At 30.3% G+C, this 22,300-nt stretch overlaps 1 protein-coding gene across 1 annotated transcript; it reads left to right on the forward strand.

The window, feature by feature from the left end:
* Positions 1-12: 12 nt before the first annotated feature.
* Positions 13-20,748, forward strand: LOC134714648 (lateral signaling target protein 2 homolog). The gene is made up of 12 exons (XM_063576071.1): positions 13-135; positions 2,015-2,293; positions 3,455-3,601; positions 3,863-3,915; positions 8,214-8,303; positions 8,725-8,814; positions 9,285-9,386; positions 10,135-11,319; positions 11,963-12,132; positions 14,024-14,233; positions 14,983-15,086; positions 15,577-20,748. The coding sequence occupies exons 1-12, from the start codon at positions 100-102 to the stop codon at positions 15,697-15,699; spliced, it is 2,589 nt and encodes an 862-aa protein (XP_063432141.1). The 5' UTR covers positions 13-99; the 3' UTR covers positions 15,700-20,748.
* The last annotated feature ends 1,552 nt before the right edge of the window (positions 20,749-22,300 follow it).

A 22,300-nucleotide genomic window follows, 5' to 3' on the forward strand; every position in this document is an offset into this window, starting at 1 on the left:
GCAGAAGACTAACCGGAAGTTATGGAAATGACGTGCATTCATGAACTTTTACGATGACTAATATGATACTGTTGACATGAAACACGAACCACTTAAATAATGTACTCCATAAGAAGATGGTTATTTAGACCAAAGGTTTCGTATCGTTTCATAATGTTCACACATAGTATGGTAAACACTGATATTGACAAGAAAACAAGATTCCAGATATATCGTATCTCTTTGTCGGGTTTTGTCGTGGCTTTGTCTTCAGGTGTTGTTTATGTTTTCTAGCATATCCTGTTTCAAAACACTCCTTTGTACTTTCTGTTCATTATCACGTTATACAATTAATTCATTTTTATTACTTATGAGATAATGTGTCTAAAATTTAATATGAGGCAGGCATTACCTGTGGATGGGGAAGAAACTATGAAAAAAATTTTATAAATCAAACGATTCCAAATCAAACATGTTAAAAAGAGAAAAGGAAATACTGTAACGTTTCCGATTTTGGTTCTGTTGTTAGGAATTTTATGTTGTGACTTTAACAGTTATTTAAGTTTTGACATCATATTCAATGTAAACAAAGAAACACTGTCATCAGGTAACATTTTTTTTTATAACAAACAATTTATTTAATGAATTAGTATTGAGTTCCTGTCTTAGACTGATAAATATACATTTTATTCAGAGTCTCATGCAAACAAGACAAGAAACAAAAGTAGATTTCTGCGCAGATCCGGAAATTCAAAAAGGAGACAAATTTATGTCTTTTGAACAATTTTTAGTTCATTAGTACAAGGAAAAATTAGGGAAATTTTCCTGATTTTTTTTTTCTTTATTGAATTTTCTATCGTAACAAGGGACTTCCTCCCATATTATTCTGTACATCGTCATTCACAAATCTAAGCTTTAACATGTTTAAAACATTTTCACTTATATGAAGTTCTTTGTTTTCGCCTAAGTCAGTCCATCCTAAGTTGATCTGAACCAGCCCATAATAAAATAATGAATAATTTTTAATATGATGCAGGCATTACCTGTGGAACGCAGTCACTAATTAGGGACAAGAAGACTATTTTATGACACAAAAACATTTTTTTTTTTATTAAGATTACTTGTTCCAATGAATAGCATAATAGAAAGCAAATTTATAAATCAATTATTAATTTTTCTAGTGTTTTAGAACAATAATATATTTATCTTATAATTTGTTTTTAAAACTCTGTTTGTACAACATGTACAATATAAAATAAATTGTCATTTTTTTTCATCATTTTATTTTGTGTATTGCCTCATTAAATGCTATTTATCATGTTGATGCATAGGTAAATTTTTATTGAAGATTGGAGTAAATTAATGAAAATTTTGAGTTTTCACTATTTACAATGATTGTATATTCTGGCGCTCGTCTGGCATGTATAATTGTTTAGTCTGACACGTATTCAAAGTTAAAGGTGTTGATTGAATGTTATTATAGCAATAAAACTAATGGACACACGCCTCTATATTTATCTTCATTTGTTTATCCAAACTGTTGATACCATAGACCACAAAATTAATCAAAACCTTAAACTCGTGGTATAAACATTGAGGTACAAATTCAGAGCAATTGAAATACATTGTACACATGTTTTTATCCTGAAAGTAGAAAAATGCTTGTTAATTCTTAAACCGGTTGGACCATCATCCCCAAATTCAATCTCAACCTTCCTTTTTAATTTCAAAGAGATCCATTCACGTAAATATTCTTATTCTTATATTAGATAAAAATTAAATGTGTATAATGTTTATTTGAAATTAGTAATCTTAATCATACCACATACATGTATCCTGATATTTTTATAAAGAAAATGTAAATATATACATATGTTGATACAATTTTGTGATTTCACTACTTTTCATTCAGGCTAATGTACACGATGTACTGGCATTCAGGAAATTCAAGGAATAACCATAAAAGTTGTGTTTGCCATATGCATCTACATGTATATCAAGTGTTATTTTGATTTTAAATGTTTTTTTTTTTTAGAAAACTGATGCAGCCCTGTTAGCCAAATTTTATTTCACTGATGAAGAGTTGAACTTGGTTGCTGCAGAATTAGATAGTTTTGATGGTCGAAAAGATCCGGAGAGATGTACAGCTCTAGTGACAAAGTTGAGGTCCTGTCAGGACAAAGTATTGAATGTTATAGAGAAAATAATCTTAGATGCCATACCAACACTTAAAGCTAACCGTGATTTCAGGGTTAAGTTTCCAGATGATGTCCTGCAAGAAAGTTTGGCAGGACAGTTGTGGTTTGGAGCTGAGGTTAGTACAGAATGAAATATTCATTGCTTTAATAAAGGTAAAGACATATTAGTTTCGGCACATGCTATAATGTGAAATTCTATCTGAAATAATTTTCTTATAGAATATGGTAAAAAAAAAGATGGGATACAATCATACAACATGTATATCTCAGTGTTCCAGCTAGGATTTCAAAAGGGCAGGGTGCCAATCCTGAAAAAGGGCATTTAACGCGTGCTATGATAATATGAAAAGGGCATATTTTAATAATTTAAAAGACATTCTTTTTATTTCACCGAAAACAAGTAAAACAATGTCTTAAACCAGTTTATTAATATGGTTTTCAACTTCCTGTCATTACGTTTCCTAAATGAAACTACAGTAAACATTGCCCAAGTTGTTGTTTACACATTTCTTCAAAGATAATTGCCGACTGACCGATTCTATTTGAATGAATTAATGTTTATGATCATTAATGACCCATCCGATAAACGGATTACCTATAACAACAGATTGCGACACCAGTTGTAACCGTTGATTAGCTTGGTGTCATAAGCAAAGTCATAAACTTTCCCCAGGTAAAATTTAGTAATTAGCGTATCATATCAATACGAACAAATTAATATACAATCGATCTTAAAAAAAGGCAGGGCGCCCTGGAAACTGTAAAAAGGGCACAGGGCTGCCCTTGGGAAAGGGCGGGCACCACACCCTCTGAAAACGGCCTAGCTGGAACACTGTATCTTCTATTACCTTAGCTGTATTTGACAAAACTTTTAGGAATTTTTGGTCCTCAGTGCTCTTCAACTTCATACTTTATTTGGCCTTTTTTTATTTGAGCCTCACTGATGAGTCAATTGCAGGCGAAACATGTGTCTGGCGCAAATACACAAAATTTCAATACTGTTATCTATGATGAGTTTATTTCTAAATATAAGCATGATAAGATTGTTTTCAAAAATTTATTTTTCACCAGGATATATGAGATTATTTGGTAGAAAATGTAACACTTCAAACTTACTACACATGCTACATATCTATGGTTAAATTTTGGTAACTTGTGGTTTAAGATTGTTGTTTAATGGCATTTATTCCATGTCTTTTTAACTTGGTATAATGTAGTCTTTCAATAAATGATATCTAATGCAGATAATCAACCATCAACTTTGAATTGTTTTACAGTGCCTTGCTGCTGGTTCCAGTATAATGAACAGGGAACTAGAGAGTGCCAGTATGAGACCACTTGCCCGTGCCTTAACTAAAAACCTAGACAGATTAAGATCATTACTAAGAGAACAATGTTTGCGTAGTTATTCTTATAATGAAAGGGTAAGAAGGTTGTTTCTTGGCTGACACATAGTTTAACTCAAATGATAAGGATTAAAAACAATATTATTTTATATAATTTTTCACAAAATTTGAACTTTAATTTTAGACTTTCTTTTATATTATTGATAGGGTGGCTTTTTATTTGTTTAATGTCCATGTTGAGGACAATCTATCTTATTGCTTATAATCAGTCGAATATTTAAGTAGACAAGACATATCTCTGTGTTTACAGTTTATAAATTAGATGATATTTTTTTTCAGATTAAAGAAGCTTTGGTGATTTTTGATAAATTGTTTGCAGAATTTGAATACAGGTAATACATTAGTAATAATCTTGTCATATAAGTAACATTATACTTGTGAAATAAACAAAAGTAACAACAACAATAAAATAACTGAGTTGAACAGACACATATCTATATATATATAAACGAGTCTAAGGCCAGGATTTTTTAATTTGTTGGTTTACTGATCCGCCTACCCGATTTTGCCGATTTCCAGAATAAAAATAAAATTGGCTTTTCAGGCTTTTTTATTCTCGCCGACCCTTACAAATGCATTATCCCTGGAAAAAAATTAAAATATCCTTTTCTCATGAAATGAAATGCATTAATCTCTACAGAAGTGATGACACTTTCTGTTGTGAAAAAAATAAACTTCCAGTTTACGTTTCTAAAAATAGACAAATCAATTATTAATTACCTTGAAATGTCGTTTGCGCAAATAATTTTGCGGAACGAAACTTGTGTTTAAAACTAATTACACAATAAGTTCATTTCTCTTATTTGTCATCAGTCCGTAAATTGCATGTTCTCATAGAAATAGACTTGTCCAAATGTGGACCGATGGAAGTTCAAGACATCAAGTTAAAGTACTGAATTTTAACAAATCATTTGATATTTTCTTGTTTCATAGATAATAAAAAAAATTTCGTCCATTTGGGTAAAAAACAGGAATGCATGACAACAAATTTTTAGACCTGATATTCTTGTTTTTCCAGTGGACGAGTCTATTACGTTTTTCACACGTGTGTTGAAACTTATTTTTGTACGACGTTTTTACAATTTTTTCTTTATCAGTTTTCGTGCTTATGATTATTTACCAAGTTTTAATTAAGAGCTACTGTCATGAATCTGGTATTCTTGTTTGTGAAATAACGATTTAATTTAGTCTTTGTCCATGTACCCCTCTTTTTTTTACGGGAAATTATTAGACAGTCATGCGATGTTGGCAGATGTTTACAGTTGAGCAATAATATTTCATCAAACTAAAATTTAAGAATGATGACAAAATAGTATGACAAACATATTATTAGATAGGAGAAATATATTTTTCTTTTGCATATATCTGTTTTCTGTCTTGAAAGATTTTTTTTGATTTTTTTTCCCGACCGACCGACCTGACTTTTTCATGGTGAAAATCCGTAAACCAACAAATTAAAAAACTGTGGCCTAAACATCAATCCAACAATGTTAGATCTGTAAATTTGTGAAAGTGGTTCTTCCCTCGCCGGGATTCGAACCCATGGTACTGTGATATCGTGACACCAAATCGCCTGCACTGCAGCCGTCCCGCTAGACCACACGACCACCTGGGCTTCACAAAGTAAAGCTTTCGGTGGGCATGTGTTACCTTTCCACGTCAGTTTTAATCTAGCAGCGTACTACAGTACATGATATATAAGGCATGTAGATGTTATTGTTACAGATCAGCTAAATTATCTATAGTAAAGGATCCTACAAGTTAATGTAAGATACAGTCACAGAAAATATTTATATTCATAAGTACGTCTGAGTCAGTGACAACTCTACAACAGATTGATCCATCGGATCGCCATCAATGATGGTGATACATGGCTGTGTACATAATGTATATACAACTCGTCTAAACATCAATCCAACAATGTTAGATCTGTAAATTTGCTTTCGCAAATTTTTGGTTCTTCCCTCACCGTGATTCGAACCCATGGTACTGTGATATCGTGACACCAAATCGCCTGCACTGCAGCCGTCCCGCTAGACCACACGACCACCTGGGCTTTACAAAGTAAAGCTTTCGGTGGGCATGTGTTACCTTTCCACGTCAGTTTTAATCTAGCAGCGTACTACAGTACATGATATATAAGGCATGTAGATGTTATTGTTAGAGATCAGCTAAATTATCTATAGTAAAGGATTTACAAGTTCATGTAAGATACAGTCACAGAAAATAATTATATAATAATAATATATATATATATATATATAAACGAGTCTAAATTGAAAACTAAGTTCAAACCTATGATTGCGTTGGATAAAAACTGCAATTTTTATACGTGTGGCCCTTTATAGCTTGTTGTTCGGTGTGAGCCAAGGCTCCGTGTTAGAGGCCGTACTTTAACCTATAATGGTTTACTTTTTAAATTGTTATTTGGATGGAGAGTTGTCTCATTGGCACTCACACCACATCTTCCTATTTCTATGTAAAACAATTTCGTTGTAGAAGGGTCTAAAGACAGCACAAAAAAACATTTTCCAAAAGACCAAAAAAGTGAAAAAGTATATTTAAACAAAACGCATTTGACTAACAGGTTGAACAACTGATGTTCTTTAACCCTGCTGACTGCCATTGGCGATTGCCAAATACAATTGATCACAAGATGTAACAAAAAGGATACAAGTAAAACTAAGAGTCTCCTGTCCTCAGCTCTAAAGATTGTTTTATAAAGGAACTTCTATTTTTAGCTCACCGGACCCGAAGGGCCAAGTGAGCTTTTCTCATCACTTGGCGTCCCTCGTCTGTCGTCCTTCGTTAACTTTTACAAAAATCTTCTCCTCTGAAACTACTGGGCCAAATTCAACCAAACTTGGCCACAATCATCATTGATGTATCTAGTTTAAAAATTTGTGTTTTTTTAACCCGGCCAACCAACCAAGATGGCCGCCTTGGCTAAAAATAGAACATAGGGGTAAAATGCAGTTTTTGGCTTATAACTCAAAAACCAAAGCATTTAGAGCAAATCTGACATGGGGTAAATTGTTGATCAGGTCAAGATCTATCTGCCCTGAAATTTTCAGATGAATCAGACAACCCATTGTTGGGTTGCTGCCCCTAAATTGGTAATTTTAAGGAAATTTTACTGTTTTTGGTTATTATCTTGAATATTATTATAGATGGAGATAAACTGTAAACAGCAATAATGTTCAGCAAAGTAAGATTTACAAATTAGTCACCATGACCAAAATGGTCAGTTGACCCCTTTAGGAGTTATTGCCTTTTATAGTAAATTTTTAACCATTTTTCGTAAATCTTCATGATCTTTTACAAAAATCTTCTCCTCTGAAACTACCAAGCCAAATTAATCCAAACTTGGCCACAATCATCATTGATGTATCTATTTTAAAATTTGTGTTTTTTGACCTAGCCAACCAACCAAGATGGCCGCCACGGCTAAAAATAGAACATGGAGGTTAAATGCAGTTTTTGGTTATTACTCAAAAACCAAAGCATTTAGAGCAAATCTGACATGGGGTAAAATTGTTTATCTGGTCAAGATCTATCTACCCTGAAATTTTTAGATGAATCGGACAACTTGTTGTTAGGTTGCTGCCCCTAAATTGGTAATTTTAAGGACATTTTGCTGTTTTTGGTTATTATCTTGAATATTATTGTAGATAGAGATAAACTGTAAACAGCAATAATGTACAGCAATTTAAGACTCAAAAATAAGTCAAAATGACCAAAATGGTCATTTGACCCCCTAAGAAGTTATTGTCCTTTATAATCAATTTTTAACAATTTTCATAAAATTTGTAAATTTTTACTAACATTTTCCACTGAAACTACATGGACAAGTTTATTATAGATGGAGATAATTGTGAGCAGTAAGAATGTTCAGTAAAGGAAGATGTACAAACATATCACAATCACCTAAACACAATTTTGTCATGAACTGTCTGCTTCCTTTGATTAATTCACATATGCCAAGGTGAGCGACACAGGCTCTTTAGAGCCTCTAGTTTAAGTATCAGATAGATTTGGAAACATAGGATTATGCCATTTTATTAAAAAGTTTTATACGAAAAACATTATTAATTTGACAGTAGAGGAGAAAGTGATTTTCATCTTCTAAGGTTTTACAAGTTGGACATGTTCTATTGTCTCGAGGTATTTTTAGATATCTGCCCTTCTCAATGAGCAAATTATGGTCACTAATTCTAATTTTTGTGAATAAATGTCTAGTTTCAAAATTTGGATATCTTAGATAAAATTCTTGGTCTTGTTTGACTTTAATATTTTTATAAAGAAAAAGTTTGTTATTTTCGTTCAAACTGTTTATTTTATTTTCCAGTAGTTCTGAATAAAATTTGCTTGTTATATTCTTAATCCAAGTCTTTAGTTTGTTTACTTTTTCCATATCTTGACAGGACATTATTTTTGTGTATATCAAAAGACAATACATTGTAGTTATGTTAGTACTATGTAATATGTAGTCTTTTTATTACATTGTAGTTATGTATGTCTACTGTAAAGTGTTTATTACATTGTAGATATGTTAGTACTATGTAATATGTAGTATTTTTATTACATTGTAGTTATGTTAGTACTATGTAGTCTGTTTATTACATTATAGTTATGTTAGTACTATGGTACCAGTGAAGAGTAAGAAGGAGTATGACCTTCTCCAGGAGATCACTGTTCTGTTCTCTGAAACAGTTCAGAGGTAAGGAAACTACATCATAGTTGTAAGATTTTAAAGATAATAACTCTTTTCTTTAGACCACATACAATGTAACTGTACTTCTCAAAGAATTGGAAAGAAATATTTATTCAGATTAAGATGATTTTAAAACACTTAATTATTTTCCCCCTGGATAACTGAATAATAGCAGAAACTTTTCATGAAAAATCTGGTGTGAAAACCATATGGCATATCTGGTATGTCAGTCTTTAACATGTTTAATGGTTCCATAAATTTGTGGCAAACAAGTTATAATTTTATAACCTGTTTTGATAAAGTTTTATATAATTATAATTCAAATTATTAAGAAAATTACCTTTCTTTCATAGGAATTAAGCATTTGACAAAAAAAAAACTGATCACAAGATACTTTGACATATATGTATAATGATCCTGTTTTCAGGGCATTAAAGATAAAGTTATTAACTCAGGACCAGATAGATGATTGTGATCCAGCTTTAATGTTTACAATACCAAGGCTAGCAATGGTTTGGTAGGTACCTGGGTATTAAATCCACACTTCAATGTTCTTCTCCAGAATTTTACAATAGCATCCTAAAATATTGGAAATATATGCACATAATATCTTTTTGAAAGATTAATTTCTTGTAGTATCAGATAACAAAAATATTAACAATAGAGTACCATGATGCTAAAATGTCCTAGAAGAAAAAGCACATATTGTTTGAAAAAAATATTAACATGACTAACAGACATCCGATAAAAAAATAAAAGACAAAACTTCCAAATGGTGATCTACAAAACATTATACACTAAATTCAAATGTTGCAATACCAACCCCACCAAAGTTTTTAGTGATTTATATATGGTAGATGTTTATCAAGAATATTATTTTATTAACACATGAACATATTAAACTCATTTACTCACGATTGTGCAGTATCCTGTTCTCTTTGTCTAGCCACAATTATTGTATGAATAACACAGACTGATTGTTTTCAGTGGGCTACTTATTTATCCTAATGGACCATTGAATCCTATATGTGATCGATTGGAAATGTCAGAAATGTTCAGACCATTCCAGACTTTGTTGATAAAAATAAAGTAAGTAGTCCTTTTACTGTCCATGTTTTACTTTTAAGGAGGTGTTACGATAAAAGCACATTTTTTTGGCATCAAATTTTCAAAAGTAGTAAAAATTCTTTGAAGTTTTTTATGATGATTTTATTGAATAATGATTGGAATTTAGAAATGTCAGTTGAAGTGTCAGGAACTTAATGAAATTTGCTTATTTTTCCTAAAATATCCATTTTACACAGAATTTTTGTCCAAATTTCACAGAATTAGATATGAGCCATAAACCTTACTCTACAGGTGATTTGTTGATTGCTTAACACCCAATGGGAATTATTTCATGCATGTTCAGAAGGAGAACAAATTTGCATAAAAGAAAAGAATTTTTATCTTTGCAATCACCATTGCATTAGACATCTCGTGGCAAATTGCCAATATATCTGCTTAGAGTAAGATTTTGCTTTTATTCAAATATTGATATAAATAAGATCTCATAAAATATCTGACTAAATAAAAGTGTGCTTCTTGATGTCAAACTTCATTGTCTTATGGTGAATTGTGGTTACATTTTGGCAAAGTACAGATCAACATCTGTGGAATGTATAATTTCCTGAGCCAATTGAAACATTTATTTATTTGCTATTCATAGATACAATAATGCATATACAGTCTGAAGAAACAAGAGTAAAATGAGGGTAACAAACACAACTTTTATACACTTATGAGATACAAACCCAGCACCAGAATAGTAAAAAGAACAAATTTTTATTTTTTTTAGAGAATTATTACAGACACTGTCACCACAGGAGCTAGCATCATTAGAAAAATCCTTATGTACAAATGAACCTGTTGAGAAAGTCATACCTAAAACTACATTGGTGAGCCAGAACTCTCAAACAGATCCTGGATTTGAAGATAGTACAGAAGAGGCTGACAACAATGCAGATATCACTGTCACTTTGGAAAAAACTTTGGACAATAAGTCCAATGAAACATTAGACAAAATAAGCCAGCTAGATGAATCTCAGCAAACTTTGTCACCAAGTGATGATAGGAATTTTGTTTCACATTTAAATAAATCTGAAAGTCGTGACTCAGGACTACAAAGTGAGAATACCAGTACCTCTGGCACAGTTTCTTGTGGGGTTGTCTCCCCTGATGAAGAAAATAGTTTTGTGGGAACTAATGAAGTTTTGGACGATACAAACAGTGCAACACCCAAAGAGGTGGACATCTGTGATAATGAAACTATTGCTGTGGTTACAAATAGTACTCACAGCACAGAATCTTTAGGAGATAATAATATTTGTGATACTACCGATGCAGAAAATATTCATGACATATGTCTTTCAATAATTAATGATATAGTAAATATTTGTGCAGGGCAGCCTTCTAATGACTTAAATTCTGAAATTCCACAAATGGCATCTTATAATTTGTGTTCAGACTGTGATAAACAAACCGAGGATTTAAATTCAGCGTCAAAACTTGAAAATAGAAAACAGACTGAAAATCAGGCCGATATAAAAGTAACATCTGATTCAAAAAATTTACCGGAAACAGAAAATTATCCCAGTGAACAAGGTTGTAGTAATGTTTCTCCATCTGAGGCATCTAAAAGTGACAAAAAACAGGGATCTGATCCACCTCTTGAGGAACTACAAAGTTGTAGTACTTCAAGGTCACATTCTAAACCAACACAAAATAGAAAACCACCTATAGATAGAATACATTGTAAAACTGGATCCACCTCAAAATCAGGAACACAGAAAGGAAAATCTGACCCAAGTGCTAAGTCAGAGACACAGAAAGGAAAAACAAGATCTAGTAGTTCAATACAAGAAACCCATAGAAATAAAACTGGTCGACATGATACCCGAGTTAGACGTGTTAGATACCATGGAACTATCAGTAACACCTTCACTAGTGTGCATGAAAATAACTATGACTGGGAAAGAGATAGGTCAGTAACTGGGTAGTGCCATTATAAATGTAAACTGAAATTATTGCCATTTTTTTGTATGAATTTAACATACTTTTTGGCTCTATCACAATAATAATTGCATGCAATAATTTCTGACTTTACAGTAAATGGTGAGAATGCTTAATTGCAAATAGTTCAGCTTATATTTTAAAGCCTAAAAGAAAAAGAACATATTACTTTCATAGTTCTTCTAAATACTATAATTGTATTTAAGCAACTGGTTCAGCAAATGGGAAGTTATATGATAACTGTATTTATTGCTGTATAGCCTGTGAATGCCAATAAATTATTATTTTTTTAACCGTTTCTTTCCTCCCTTGTTGGAACAACAGAGACAAAGTTTGTGATAAAAAAATCAATAAAGGCCTATAACAGTACAAAGAAAGCCTCACTATTTAGCTATTGTAAAATGATTCAAATCTAAGTGAAATAACAAGTAACAAAAATCAATATGAACTAGGTATTTTCTATATATTATAAATTTTTAAAATATTTTTTCTTTATTTAAATCCCTTTGCTTTGATAAAAACAAAATGTAGAACGACTGTTGCCCGTTTTTTTCAAAAAATATATTTTTCCTGCAAAATGAAATAATTCTTAAATTATACATGTTATATTTCAGTAGTGACAGCAGTGGTAGTTCAGATACCAGTTCTTATACATCAGATAGCCAAGATGATGAAGAAATAGAACTTGCTGTCAAAGCTGCTGCTGTGGCATCAAAGAAAGAAATCCGGTCCAGATTTCGTAGTAGTAGTGATCTTATCCACAGACTATTTGTTTGTATATCAGGTAAGACTGTGATTCCCTTCTCTCATCCACAGACTATTTGTTTGTGTATCAGGTAAGACTGTGATTCCCTTCTCTCATCCACAGACTATTTGTTTGTATATCAGGTAAGACTGTGATTCCCTTCTCTCATCCACAGACTATTTGTTTGTATATCAGGTAAGACTGTGATTCCCTTCTCTCATCCACAGACTATTTGTTTGTATATCAGGTAAGACTGTGATTCCCTTCTCTCATCCACAGACTATTTGTTTGTATATCAGGTAAGACAGTGATTCCCTTCTCTCATCCACAGACTATTTGTTTGTATATCAGGTAAGACTGTGATTCCCTTCTCTCATCCACAGACTATTTGTTTGTATATCAGGTAAGACTGTGATTCCCTTCTCTCATCATTATGATCAGATCATACAGATTAAGGCTTCCAAAAAAAATATCTGTGATTTTAAGAGCTACCACACTTATACATGCAATGTGTAAAAACAATATGTTTGTAAGTATTTTAAAAATACAATTATTTAGGAAAGCAAACTGTACCGTAAATTAACTATGTATATGGTACTTTCCTAATTTGTGAAGGTATACTATATGGCTGAGGCATACAATTTCCAAATGATTTTACTCTGCACTGTATTTTCAGGAGCACTTTTAGTTTCAAATATGTTACCTGATTTCTGCTTATTTTAAAATTAAGTTTTTAGGGTTGTTCATACTTTTTCATTATTGTCCAAAGTGTAATACATTGCATTGGACATAGAAATATCAGGCATAGGTTCCTCAAGTCTAATAAGCATTATCAGGTGTGCAATCCTTGACAGATGGTAAAATATTAATATATAGAATTCAATAAACATGAAAGGTTTATATCATCAATATCTTGGACAAGTTTCCAAAATAAGTGCCAATCAAATATTTTCAAAACAGTTTTACTCCTTGTATTATGAACAGATATATAATTTTAAGGAGGGTATTTGCGAGAAATACCAGTCGAGAGAAGGTAAAATTGGTGAAAAATACACTGGCTATCAACCATTCAATACCCAGGATTCTTACATAAGGTGTAATTATATAGAAAATTGCATAATAAGTCTTCTCACGTCTGCATTACTTTGACGATTTTTATGAAATTTATATTCAAGGGCTATACATCATGTACATGTATCAGCATTGTCTGTAATGTGTTCAAAAATCTCCACAAATCGATTTATCTTTATAGAAATTATGTCCATTTTAAAAGTGAATTCTATAGAAAATGACATTATACAATGTTATATGCACTCTCAAGTGTACAATTTTTGTCAGATATTGATGCATTAATATCAAGGATTTATATTAACATTGTCTTGGAAATGTTTTCAAATCAAGGGCGATCAACTATTTTTAAAAGAGTTATATGCAAAAATGTATGCATTTCTCTTGTAATAGGATTTTCATGAAATTTACATCCAATGTCTTAGGTGGGTTCTATGAAATTTACATCTTATGTTATAGGTGGGTTCTATGAAATTTACATCCAATGTCTTAGGTGGGTTTTATGAAATTTACATCCATTGTCTTAGGTGGGTTCTATGAAATTTACATCTTATGTCTTAGGTGGGTTCTATGAAATTTACATCCAATGTCTTATGTGGGTTCTATGAAATTTACATCCAATGTCTTAGGTGGGTTCTATGAACTTTTAGAACATTTGTTATCTTACTGCAACAGATTTGTTCATGTGTGATCTTGTCTTTTAGGTGTAGCCGATCAGCTGCAAACAAACTATGCAGGGGATTTAAGAAATATTTTAAAGAGTGTCTTTGATATGAAATTACATCTAATGTCTTAGGTGGGTTCTATGAACATTTGTTATCTTACTGCAACAGATTTGTTCATGTGTGAACTTGTCTTTTAGGTGTAGCCGATCAGCTGCAAACAAACTATGCAGGGGATTTAAGAAATATTTTAAAGAGTGTCTTTGATATGAATTCATCAAGTGAACCAGATGAAATAGAAAGTGTAGGAACGAAATTTGATAGAACACAACACATTCAGGCACAATTACAGGCTGCAAGAGTCAACAGATATCGCCGTAGCAATAGTAACCATAGTCACAGAAGTAGAGGTCAGTTAAATGTACACTTATTCCTCTTAATGGTTGACCCATCAAAAATTTTAAAGATCTCAGGAATGTAATCCATATGCAGCTGATATAGATGTTTCTAGTATAAAATTATTTGCAATATTAAAATCTCAACGAGATTAAATTTCTCAAAAGCAATCCAGTTGAGATGACCAATGATAATTTAATGCTATTTTACCTATGATGACGACATCAATTTCATCAGCAACTTCATGTGCGTCCTTAGTTTCTAGCAATAATTTTCCATCTTTTCCTCCATTGATTTTTTTTTTGCATACTTGATTGCATATGATTTTTCAATAAAATGCTGTAAATATGCTTTAAAGTATTAATGCATTAATATGGGAGTGAGGTTATGAATAAAGTCAAGAGTTCTAACATGATTTCTGATAACACCAGGTTGCTTTAAAAGGCATTAATATAACAAAATGGTCACAATGGCTGTTGTGATTCTTATCATAGGACATATATAACTATGTTTTGTTTTAATTATAAAGTATAGGAACTTTTTACCTGATCATTCAAATAAAAATAATACAGTTTAGTGAGACAATAACAGTATGTACATGTATTACAAGCAAGTGGTTATTATTTTATAAAAAAAAAATTAAGAATGACATTATGTACTTGTGTATACACCAATTTCCTCATAATGTTACCAGAAGGAGACAGAGATTTGATTTTTAACTAAACTTGTACAAAGTACTGAATTAATTGTTTTTTACTCTTAGAACCACCAGAATGGGTACCAGATGAACAGGCAATAAGTTGCTCGTCATGCCAAGCTATATTTACTTTTGTAAGGAGACGACATCACTGCAGAAATTGTGGAAAGGTGAGTAAACTATAATTATTATTCTTCAAAATAATAAAAAACACTGATCTAATGCAGACTTCCACACACTGTATCCACCTTTCAAAGTTACAAGCCCCACTTTAATACAACTTCAAACTTACCAAAACTGCAAATCTAAAATATTGCAGATTTTTTACACTCATCACATATTTGCCATGGACCACTTGCAAAGTAACATGTTTCATTAAAAAAAAATCTAATCTCATACCAACCCAGTAATACTGATAATATATTATAACAAAAAATTATGAATCCACATATATGCATCCAAAACAAAACATAATTTTAATGGATACACTATTACATGGGTATTAATTAATAAAACTAATGGCAATATGACATAAACTTGAAGTATTTTAAAGCAAAATTGGGAATCCTAGAGCTTAAACATTGTCCTATTCTAAGTGAGGTGATACTTTGGCTATATGATTTCCTTTATGTTAACTGATTACTATTTGTATGATTTCAGATATTCTGTGGTCAGTGTTCCAACAATAATGTACCCCTCCCACACTTTGGACATTCAACGCCAGTCCGAGTCTGCAACAGATGTTTTATGTTCCAAGTAACACCATTTGTACCAGAAAGTTAAGAAGTTCTATTCATTTCAAACACTGTCAGAGCACACTAGATGATTTACTGAGTTGTTTATTAGCAGCTGCATTTAAATATGTTATATACAGAATTTGTTATTTTTCATCATCATTTTTTTTTAATTGGTTTTTGTATGCCATATCAAGCAGTTTACTGTTTAAAAAAAAGAATAGAAAAGCTATTTAAGAGAGTTTGCGAAAAGTGGCGGTCCTCAGGATTTTACCATCAAAATTTTAAATAGGACTTACACATTTTTAGTATTTTTCAATAGAATTAAGAGTGAGGACCAGTAGATTTTCTTCAAAGACCACCAAGAGAAAAAAGATTTCCCTAACTCTGATTTAACTCTGTATTTTATACTGTCAAAAAGGATATATACAGAACAGATATTTCACAATTTTCCTTTACACAATAAATTTTGTATTATTCAACTTGCTGTTTACAGATCCTTAATTTTTTTCATTGATATTTTTAACCCGATTTAGAAAATAATGAAGACAGAAACGATATAGTTTGGTATAGTTCATTACGTATCACATTTATGAAGGGGGAAAAAATTTGTTTCTGTTTATTTATTTTTTTCTATTTGAACTGCAAAAGTTTTATCCTCCAACAAGTTTTTTGTTTTCAAAGGAACACATAAGATACAGTAGTATTCAGGTTTTACAAAATATGTTTACCAATTTTATAAATTCTATGAGTAAACATCTCCACACATCGCAAAGCACAAACAATTTTAGGTAGTATTTACCTAAATTTATATTTAAGTCATCTTATTCCTAAGATTCCTATCATTATCAGTAGAAGGATCAAACATTTGCTAGTTTTCTTGTGTAACAATCAGTGTGCAGATATCACTTTCAGTAGAAATTACAATACTTTATAGATGTTATATACCTCTATATCTGGGCTCATGCTTGAGTTAATCAGCTGTAACCATGCATGATTTTAATAACCTTTCCAAATTTTCATTGAAAAAAATAGTGAAAAAGTGAACCCATACTCAGAATTGGAATAAATGATGAAAGAGGTAACTTCTAACTCTTGTAAATTTAGTGCAGGATATTGATTGAGCAGGTGCTTGTTTGTTCTATAATTTATATAGTAGTGCTAAAAGTGAAATAACACTGATAAATCTCCACAAGATATTTGGTTTCCCACCTGCATTATTCTTATAAGAACTGTGAATATTATGTAGATCTTGGATTTTGTTGTTTTTCTATTCAAAATGCTGTATTATCTTTTGGTTTTGATATTATATCGTAAATTTAATAGTAGAATATGGAAGGTTTTGCTTGTATATTCTTAATTTATTCCTGAATTCAAACAAAATAGTAAAATATAACTACATCAGATAACATTACTTCATTATGGAAGTACTTGTACAAATTTAAAAAATATATGCTATTCTGTCAAACAATAATAATAATGAATTGCAAGAAAGTGCCTAGTTGTACAAGTTCTGTATCATTTTCATAAATTCAGCAGAATTTTTACATCAATAAAATTCTAACATATTTATTTTTAAGCTGCAGCTTTCTTGGTTTGATCCTTTTTGTATAAACATAAATTAATTCATTTCAAAATATAACTGAATAAGAACACTAGTTAACAGGAAGACTTTTTAAAATCTAGAGACATGCTCTTTATATTCATTTTCTTAGCATTTAAATATTTACAGATATATTTATATTATATTAATATGTTTGTGTGCTTTAAGCTATATGATAATTTTGTTATTATCCCGGTATTTTAATAGTTACAATACATTTTGTATTATTAAGTTGCTGTTATATGTTAAATTAAGTTTCATTAGTTTGTATGGTGCTTTCTGTTGCTGTGTTTTGCCTCATTTTGTTTTGTTAATTTTAGCATTTTGTATTAGTTCCCCTGAATTATTATGTTTATTTGTTAACCCATACTTTACTGCTTTAAACAATCATTTCTTTTATTTGTATAAACTTTTGTACTATGCATTTGTCATGTGTTTATATGCTTACTATTTGATAATTATGTTGATCTGTAAAAGACAGTTTTGTATCATGACAGTTTCATTAAATCATTGTTTGTCATTCATTAAATAAGCACTATACAAGCTTATATATTTTTATGGTATGATAGTATAGTACATTTGAAACTAAAAGTGATGAGAAATAACCACTAGTTCTTCTGTTTTATCAGTGTACTTTGCACATAATATATTTATATTGATATAGAAATCATGTTTTGACTGAAATGTAATAAATAGTACAGTCAATTTTGTCTTTTCAAATTACTTGCATTTTTGTAGTGTATTTTTTTTAATCCAAACCTATAGAAATTTTATTTTATTTTTTTCTGACACAAAACATCAATGAGTATAGTAATTATTAAATTAAATCATTATATATTTTCTATTGTTCTTCCTGCTAGAATATTTCATTGAATAAAACACATTAACCACTGAAAATACGATTTTTTATTAACACCTCTGTAAAGAAAAGGCACTCAATTATTAATGTTAGATTGGACGTGAAAGTGGAATACAATAATCTCACCACATTTCTGACAATACAAATACACCCACTGTCAATACAAAAATCATGCTGAAAAGCTTAATATAAGGAGGTACCTAACACTACAGGGAGATAACTCAGTAAAGTCAGCTAAACGTTTTAATTACTTTGAGTTGTAAAAGGAATATTAAGCTTCTCAATGATCAAAATTGGTGTTTATCAAACTGCTATATAACCAGTGTAATTCTTCTGACAAAACGGTTGGTTCAAATTTTTTGAAATTTTTATATATTTTTGTTTAAAATTTTATGAAAATTGAACAAGCCAACTTAATTTTAGTGCAAGTGTTGGGTACCACCTTAACACAAATTTTCATACTTTATTTAAAGATTTAATTTCAGAGTCATTAGAATATATAAATTTTCTTAACTTATTTAATGCTTTGTTTCTATAATCTTTAAAAGTTTGGTCAGTAAACTGATTAAACATTATATTATAAGGGTTGTGTATGCTTAGGTTGTAACTTGTAATACATCTTTTTATTTTATTAAATATACACCATTTAATAACTATGTTAAAAACAAGATTTCCATAGTTTTGATTACCATAATTTCATAAACATAACACTAAAAAAACTTTGCACTAATTCAGAGTAAGGAATATAAGCATGCTTAATAAACGTATGTATAAATGTACTCAATTTAAGTGGTATAAATTCATATTATTCAAAATACATGGTCAATTTAACTGACTCCAAAAAATAATCTGAAACAGCCTAGAATTGGTTCCATTAATTGTGTTTAAATTCAAAACATTTATATATGAATTATTGATGAATTTTGGCTGGTAAACTTATAAGAAATTATGTCTATTGAATATATCAAAATATATTTCTATAAAAACAGTGCAATTCTATTTTAAACATTTCATTACTTTCCAAGGTAATGCATTCGATTTTTGTAAATTTCTTTTATGCATATCTTTTATTGGCAACAAGTAATTGAAAATCATGAAACAAATTTTGGACACCATAAAAATTAATTTATCACATATCTCATATTGTCAGGAATATATAGGCGTAACTGGACTGCAGGTTTTTTCAATTATCTTCTCTTTAAAATAGTATATTATATATGAAACAGTAATAACTATAAATGCTTAAAACTGTCTAAAAAATAGAATTAATTTAACTTAAGAGGTCACAGATTTAGGTCATTGATAGAACATTTCTCAAGCATTTTCCCTAATTTTTAGCAGGAGGCATTCATAGTTCACATTGTCAATGTATAAGTCTACTAAGTACTGAAAATTCAGAAATTATTGCGAGGTTTTTATTATTGCGAAAAATGCGACAGAGTTGTAAACGCAATAATTTAAACATGCATTTTGAAATGTTTCATATGAATTAAACAGGATTTTTCTCAAAATCGTAATAATTAAAATTGCATTTAAGTAAAAACTGACAAAAACACAATAATAAATACACGCAATAATTTCTGAATTTACAGTACATGTTTATCTAAAGTCTTGCTGAATTGTTCCTACAACAAAATGCTTGGAAGACCATTTATGCTCATTGATATCTTGATTGTTGTATAACTAAATTTAGAACTCTCAAAATTGTGTGTAAAGTTTACAATCAGAATGCTACATTCAAAATTTAAGCCATTGAGAAATTGTTTGTTTCTATGAAAAATCAAAATGAAATGAATTAAATATTTTTGTTTATGAAAAGGTTTTCAAAATTGCAGCCATTGTAAAATTTCACTGATACAGGTAAAGATTTAAAAACAAAGGATTATTTGAGAATATATGTATGGTTATGAAACCAATCTATTACCAATTTCACAGTGCATCCCCGCCTCTTTTTAAAAAGTTTAGGATCCACCACTGATGTATTACATTGTAAAATCTAGTTCAAGTTCTTAGATGATTATCTCCTTAAGAATATGAAATAAGAAGAATCTTTTTGTTAAATCACTAATGTTGAATAACATACATATGAGATGGCTTTCATTAGGATAAATTTTTTTTATAATGTTGATATTTTAAAGCCATTATTAGGTTTATGATAAAAATGCACTGATTTAAAAAAAAAATTAGAAATTTCAATTTTGAAAATAATCTAAGAGGAAGGTATGATAAGGCCATATTATTGGTCCCTTGAATTAGAAAATTTTAAAAATTATTAATCTTTCAGATGCATCCTTTATATGTTTACAAAGAGTTGTATGACAGCAGTATTTATATTGACCTGTGTCTTACATTTTTACTTTAGGGTTTAAACTTCCTGCAGTTAATATAAATCCTATGGTTTACAGCTCATGTCCAAAGGGACATTTTCTGTTTTGTAATAGATAGATTTTTATTTTGTACTCCTCTGGTAAATATATTTTTGTGGAATAATGAATTTCTCTTTAAGGGTGAGATTTTGTTTTTCAATTTGTGATGTTGAAATTAGGGAAAAGTAAATTGATTGACAATGTTATTTGATACTAATGCCTTTATTTTTCTTTGTACAACATTCATATTAAAATAAATCTATTATATTATTGCTTTTGTCTTTCTTGACATAGTCAGGTGCTTCATTTACCAAATGAAGGCATATACCTTATAATGTTGTTGAGTTGTTTTGATATTTAATAATATGAAGAAATTAACATTTTTTTCATTCAAAAAGTGAGGAAAAAATCCTTCTTTATTTTACATGACAGCAGCAGGTTTTAAACATAAAGATATTTGATTATAAGTTGTTTATTAAATTCATTCTTTTTGAGATTGCATATTCATAAATCTCTATTAACAATAACATGATGACAAAGGAAATTTTTATTTTTACCATCTTTCCAACAACTGTTGTGATATTGGTAAAACATTGTTACTCAAATAAAGACTTTGAGTATTTAAGATGATATTGTATGTTTAGTGCGTCAATTATTCTCCACAGAGATGATTTCTCCCTTAACAACAAAGGTACATCAGTGTGTAGGCCTTGAGTTAGTGCCCTTGGAGACACAGTAGTACTAGATATTATCATTCAATAATCATAAAACTAAGAAAAAAAATTCTTGGCCAAATGGAGCAAACTAAGTTATAATTATGCTTGGGGTTCTAGCTAAGAATGTAAGTCTGGATTATCACACCTGCTATGCTGCTCAAAATAGAACATGTAGATTTATCTTCAAAATGGTCTACAAGATCTACCATCAGTACCTGTTCTATGATATGCCAATTGAAATATTTAGAATGGAAATGGGGAATATGTCAAAGAAACAACAACCCGACCAAAGATTAGACAACAGCTGAAGTCCACCAATGGGTTTTCAACGCAGGGAGAAAAATCCTGCACCGAGGGTGATCCTTAGCTGGCCCCTAAATAAAATTGTGTAGTAGTGAAAATAGACATCACACTAAACTCCAAAACATATAAATGATCTAAAATTAAAAAAAACATACAAGACTAAAAAAGGCCACATGTTCCTAACTTAGGACAGGCGCAAATGTCATTGTTAAAAGTATATAATACTTAAAATTGGAGTTATTTATCTTCCAATGTCAGTACATGTAATTGTAATAGAATCAATAAATAGAAGTAAATGATAACAACAAACTTTGTTCACCAAATTGTTTGTCTACTCAGTAACTCTTGATTTGGTTCAGTAAGTCCACTAAGGCTGTGCTACACAGGGTTTGTTAACTATAATTGTCTGCATAGGCATGGATTATAAACCTTATACATACACCTTTAAAACAATGATGAATTACAAGGTAAATCTATAATACAGAGGTTTTTTTTAGAAAAGTATAATTTAAGTTTGAAAAAAATATGGTTCAAATAGAAAAGAAATGACATTCCATTTTCAAAAGCCTCCTAATGGGGTTTTGATTATGTGATTACTTGGCTGTTTTACAGTGATTATATGATTAAACTTTGACCAGATATTTCATATGTATTTGATAATCTAGTTTAAAAAATAATTAGTGATTATTTTGGCTTAGAATTTGTGTTTATGTGATAACTTAGGCATCCCCACGAAGAGATTGTGTATTTTATTCTACAAAACCAGAGACATATACAAAACATACTACTATATATATATATAT

Source organism: Mytilus trossulus, chromosome 4 (assembly GCF_036588685.1).
Source record: "Mytilus trossulus isolate FHL-02 chromosome 4, PNRI_Mtr1.1.1.hap1, whole genome shotgun sequence".
Classification (NCBI taxonomy): Eukaryota; Metazoa; Mollusca; class Bivalvia; order Mytilida; family Mytilidae; genus Mytilus; species Mytilus trossulus.

What these genes read in the sequence shown, in the direction of transcription:
- LOC134714648 (XM_063576071.1), top strand. Translation starts at nt 100, where the DNA reads ATGTACTCCATAAGAAGATGGTTATTTAGACCAAAG. An exon ending in GATGGTTATTTAGACCAAAG is followed by an intron (nt 136 to 2,014) that starts GTTTCGTATCGT and finishes TTTTTTTTTTAG; the next exon opens with AAAACTGATGCAGCCCTGTT. An exon ending in ACTATTTGTTTGTATATCAG is followed by an intron (nt 12,133 to 14,023) that starts GTAAGACTGTGA and finishes CTTGTCTTTTAG; the next exon opens with GTGTAGCCGATCAGCTGCAA.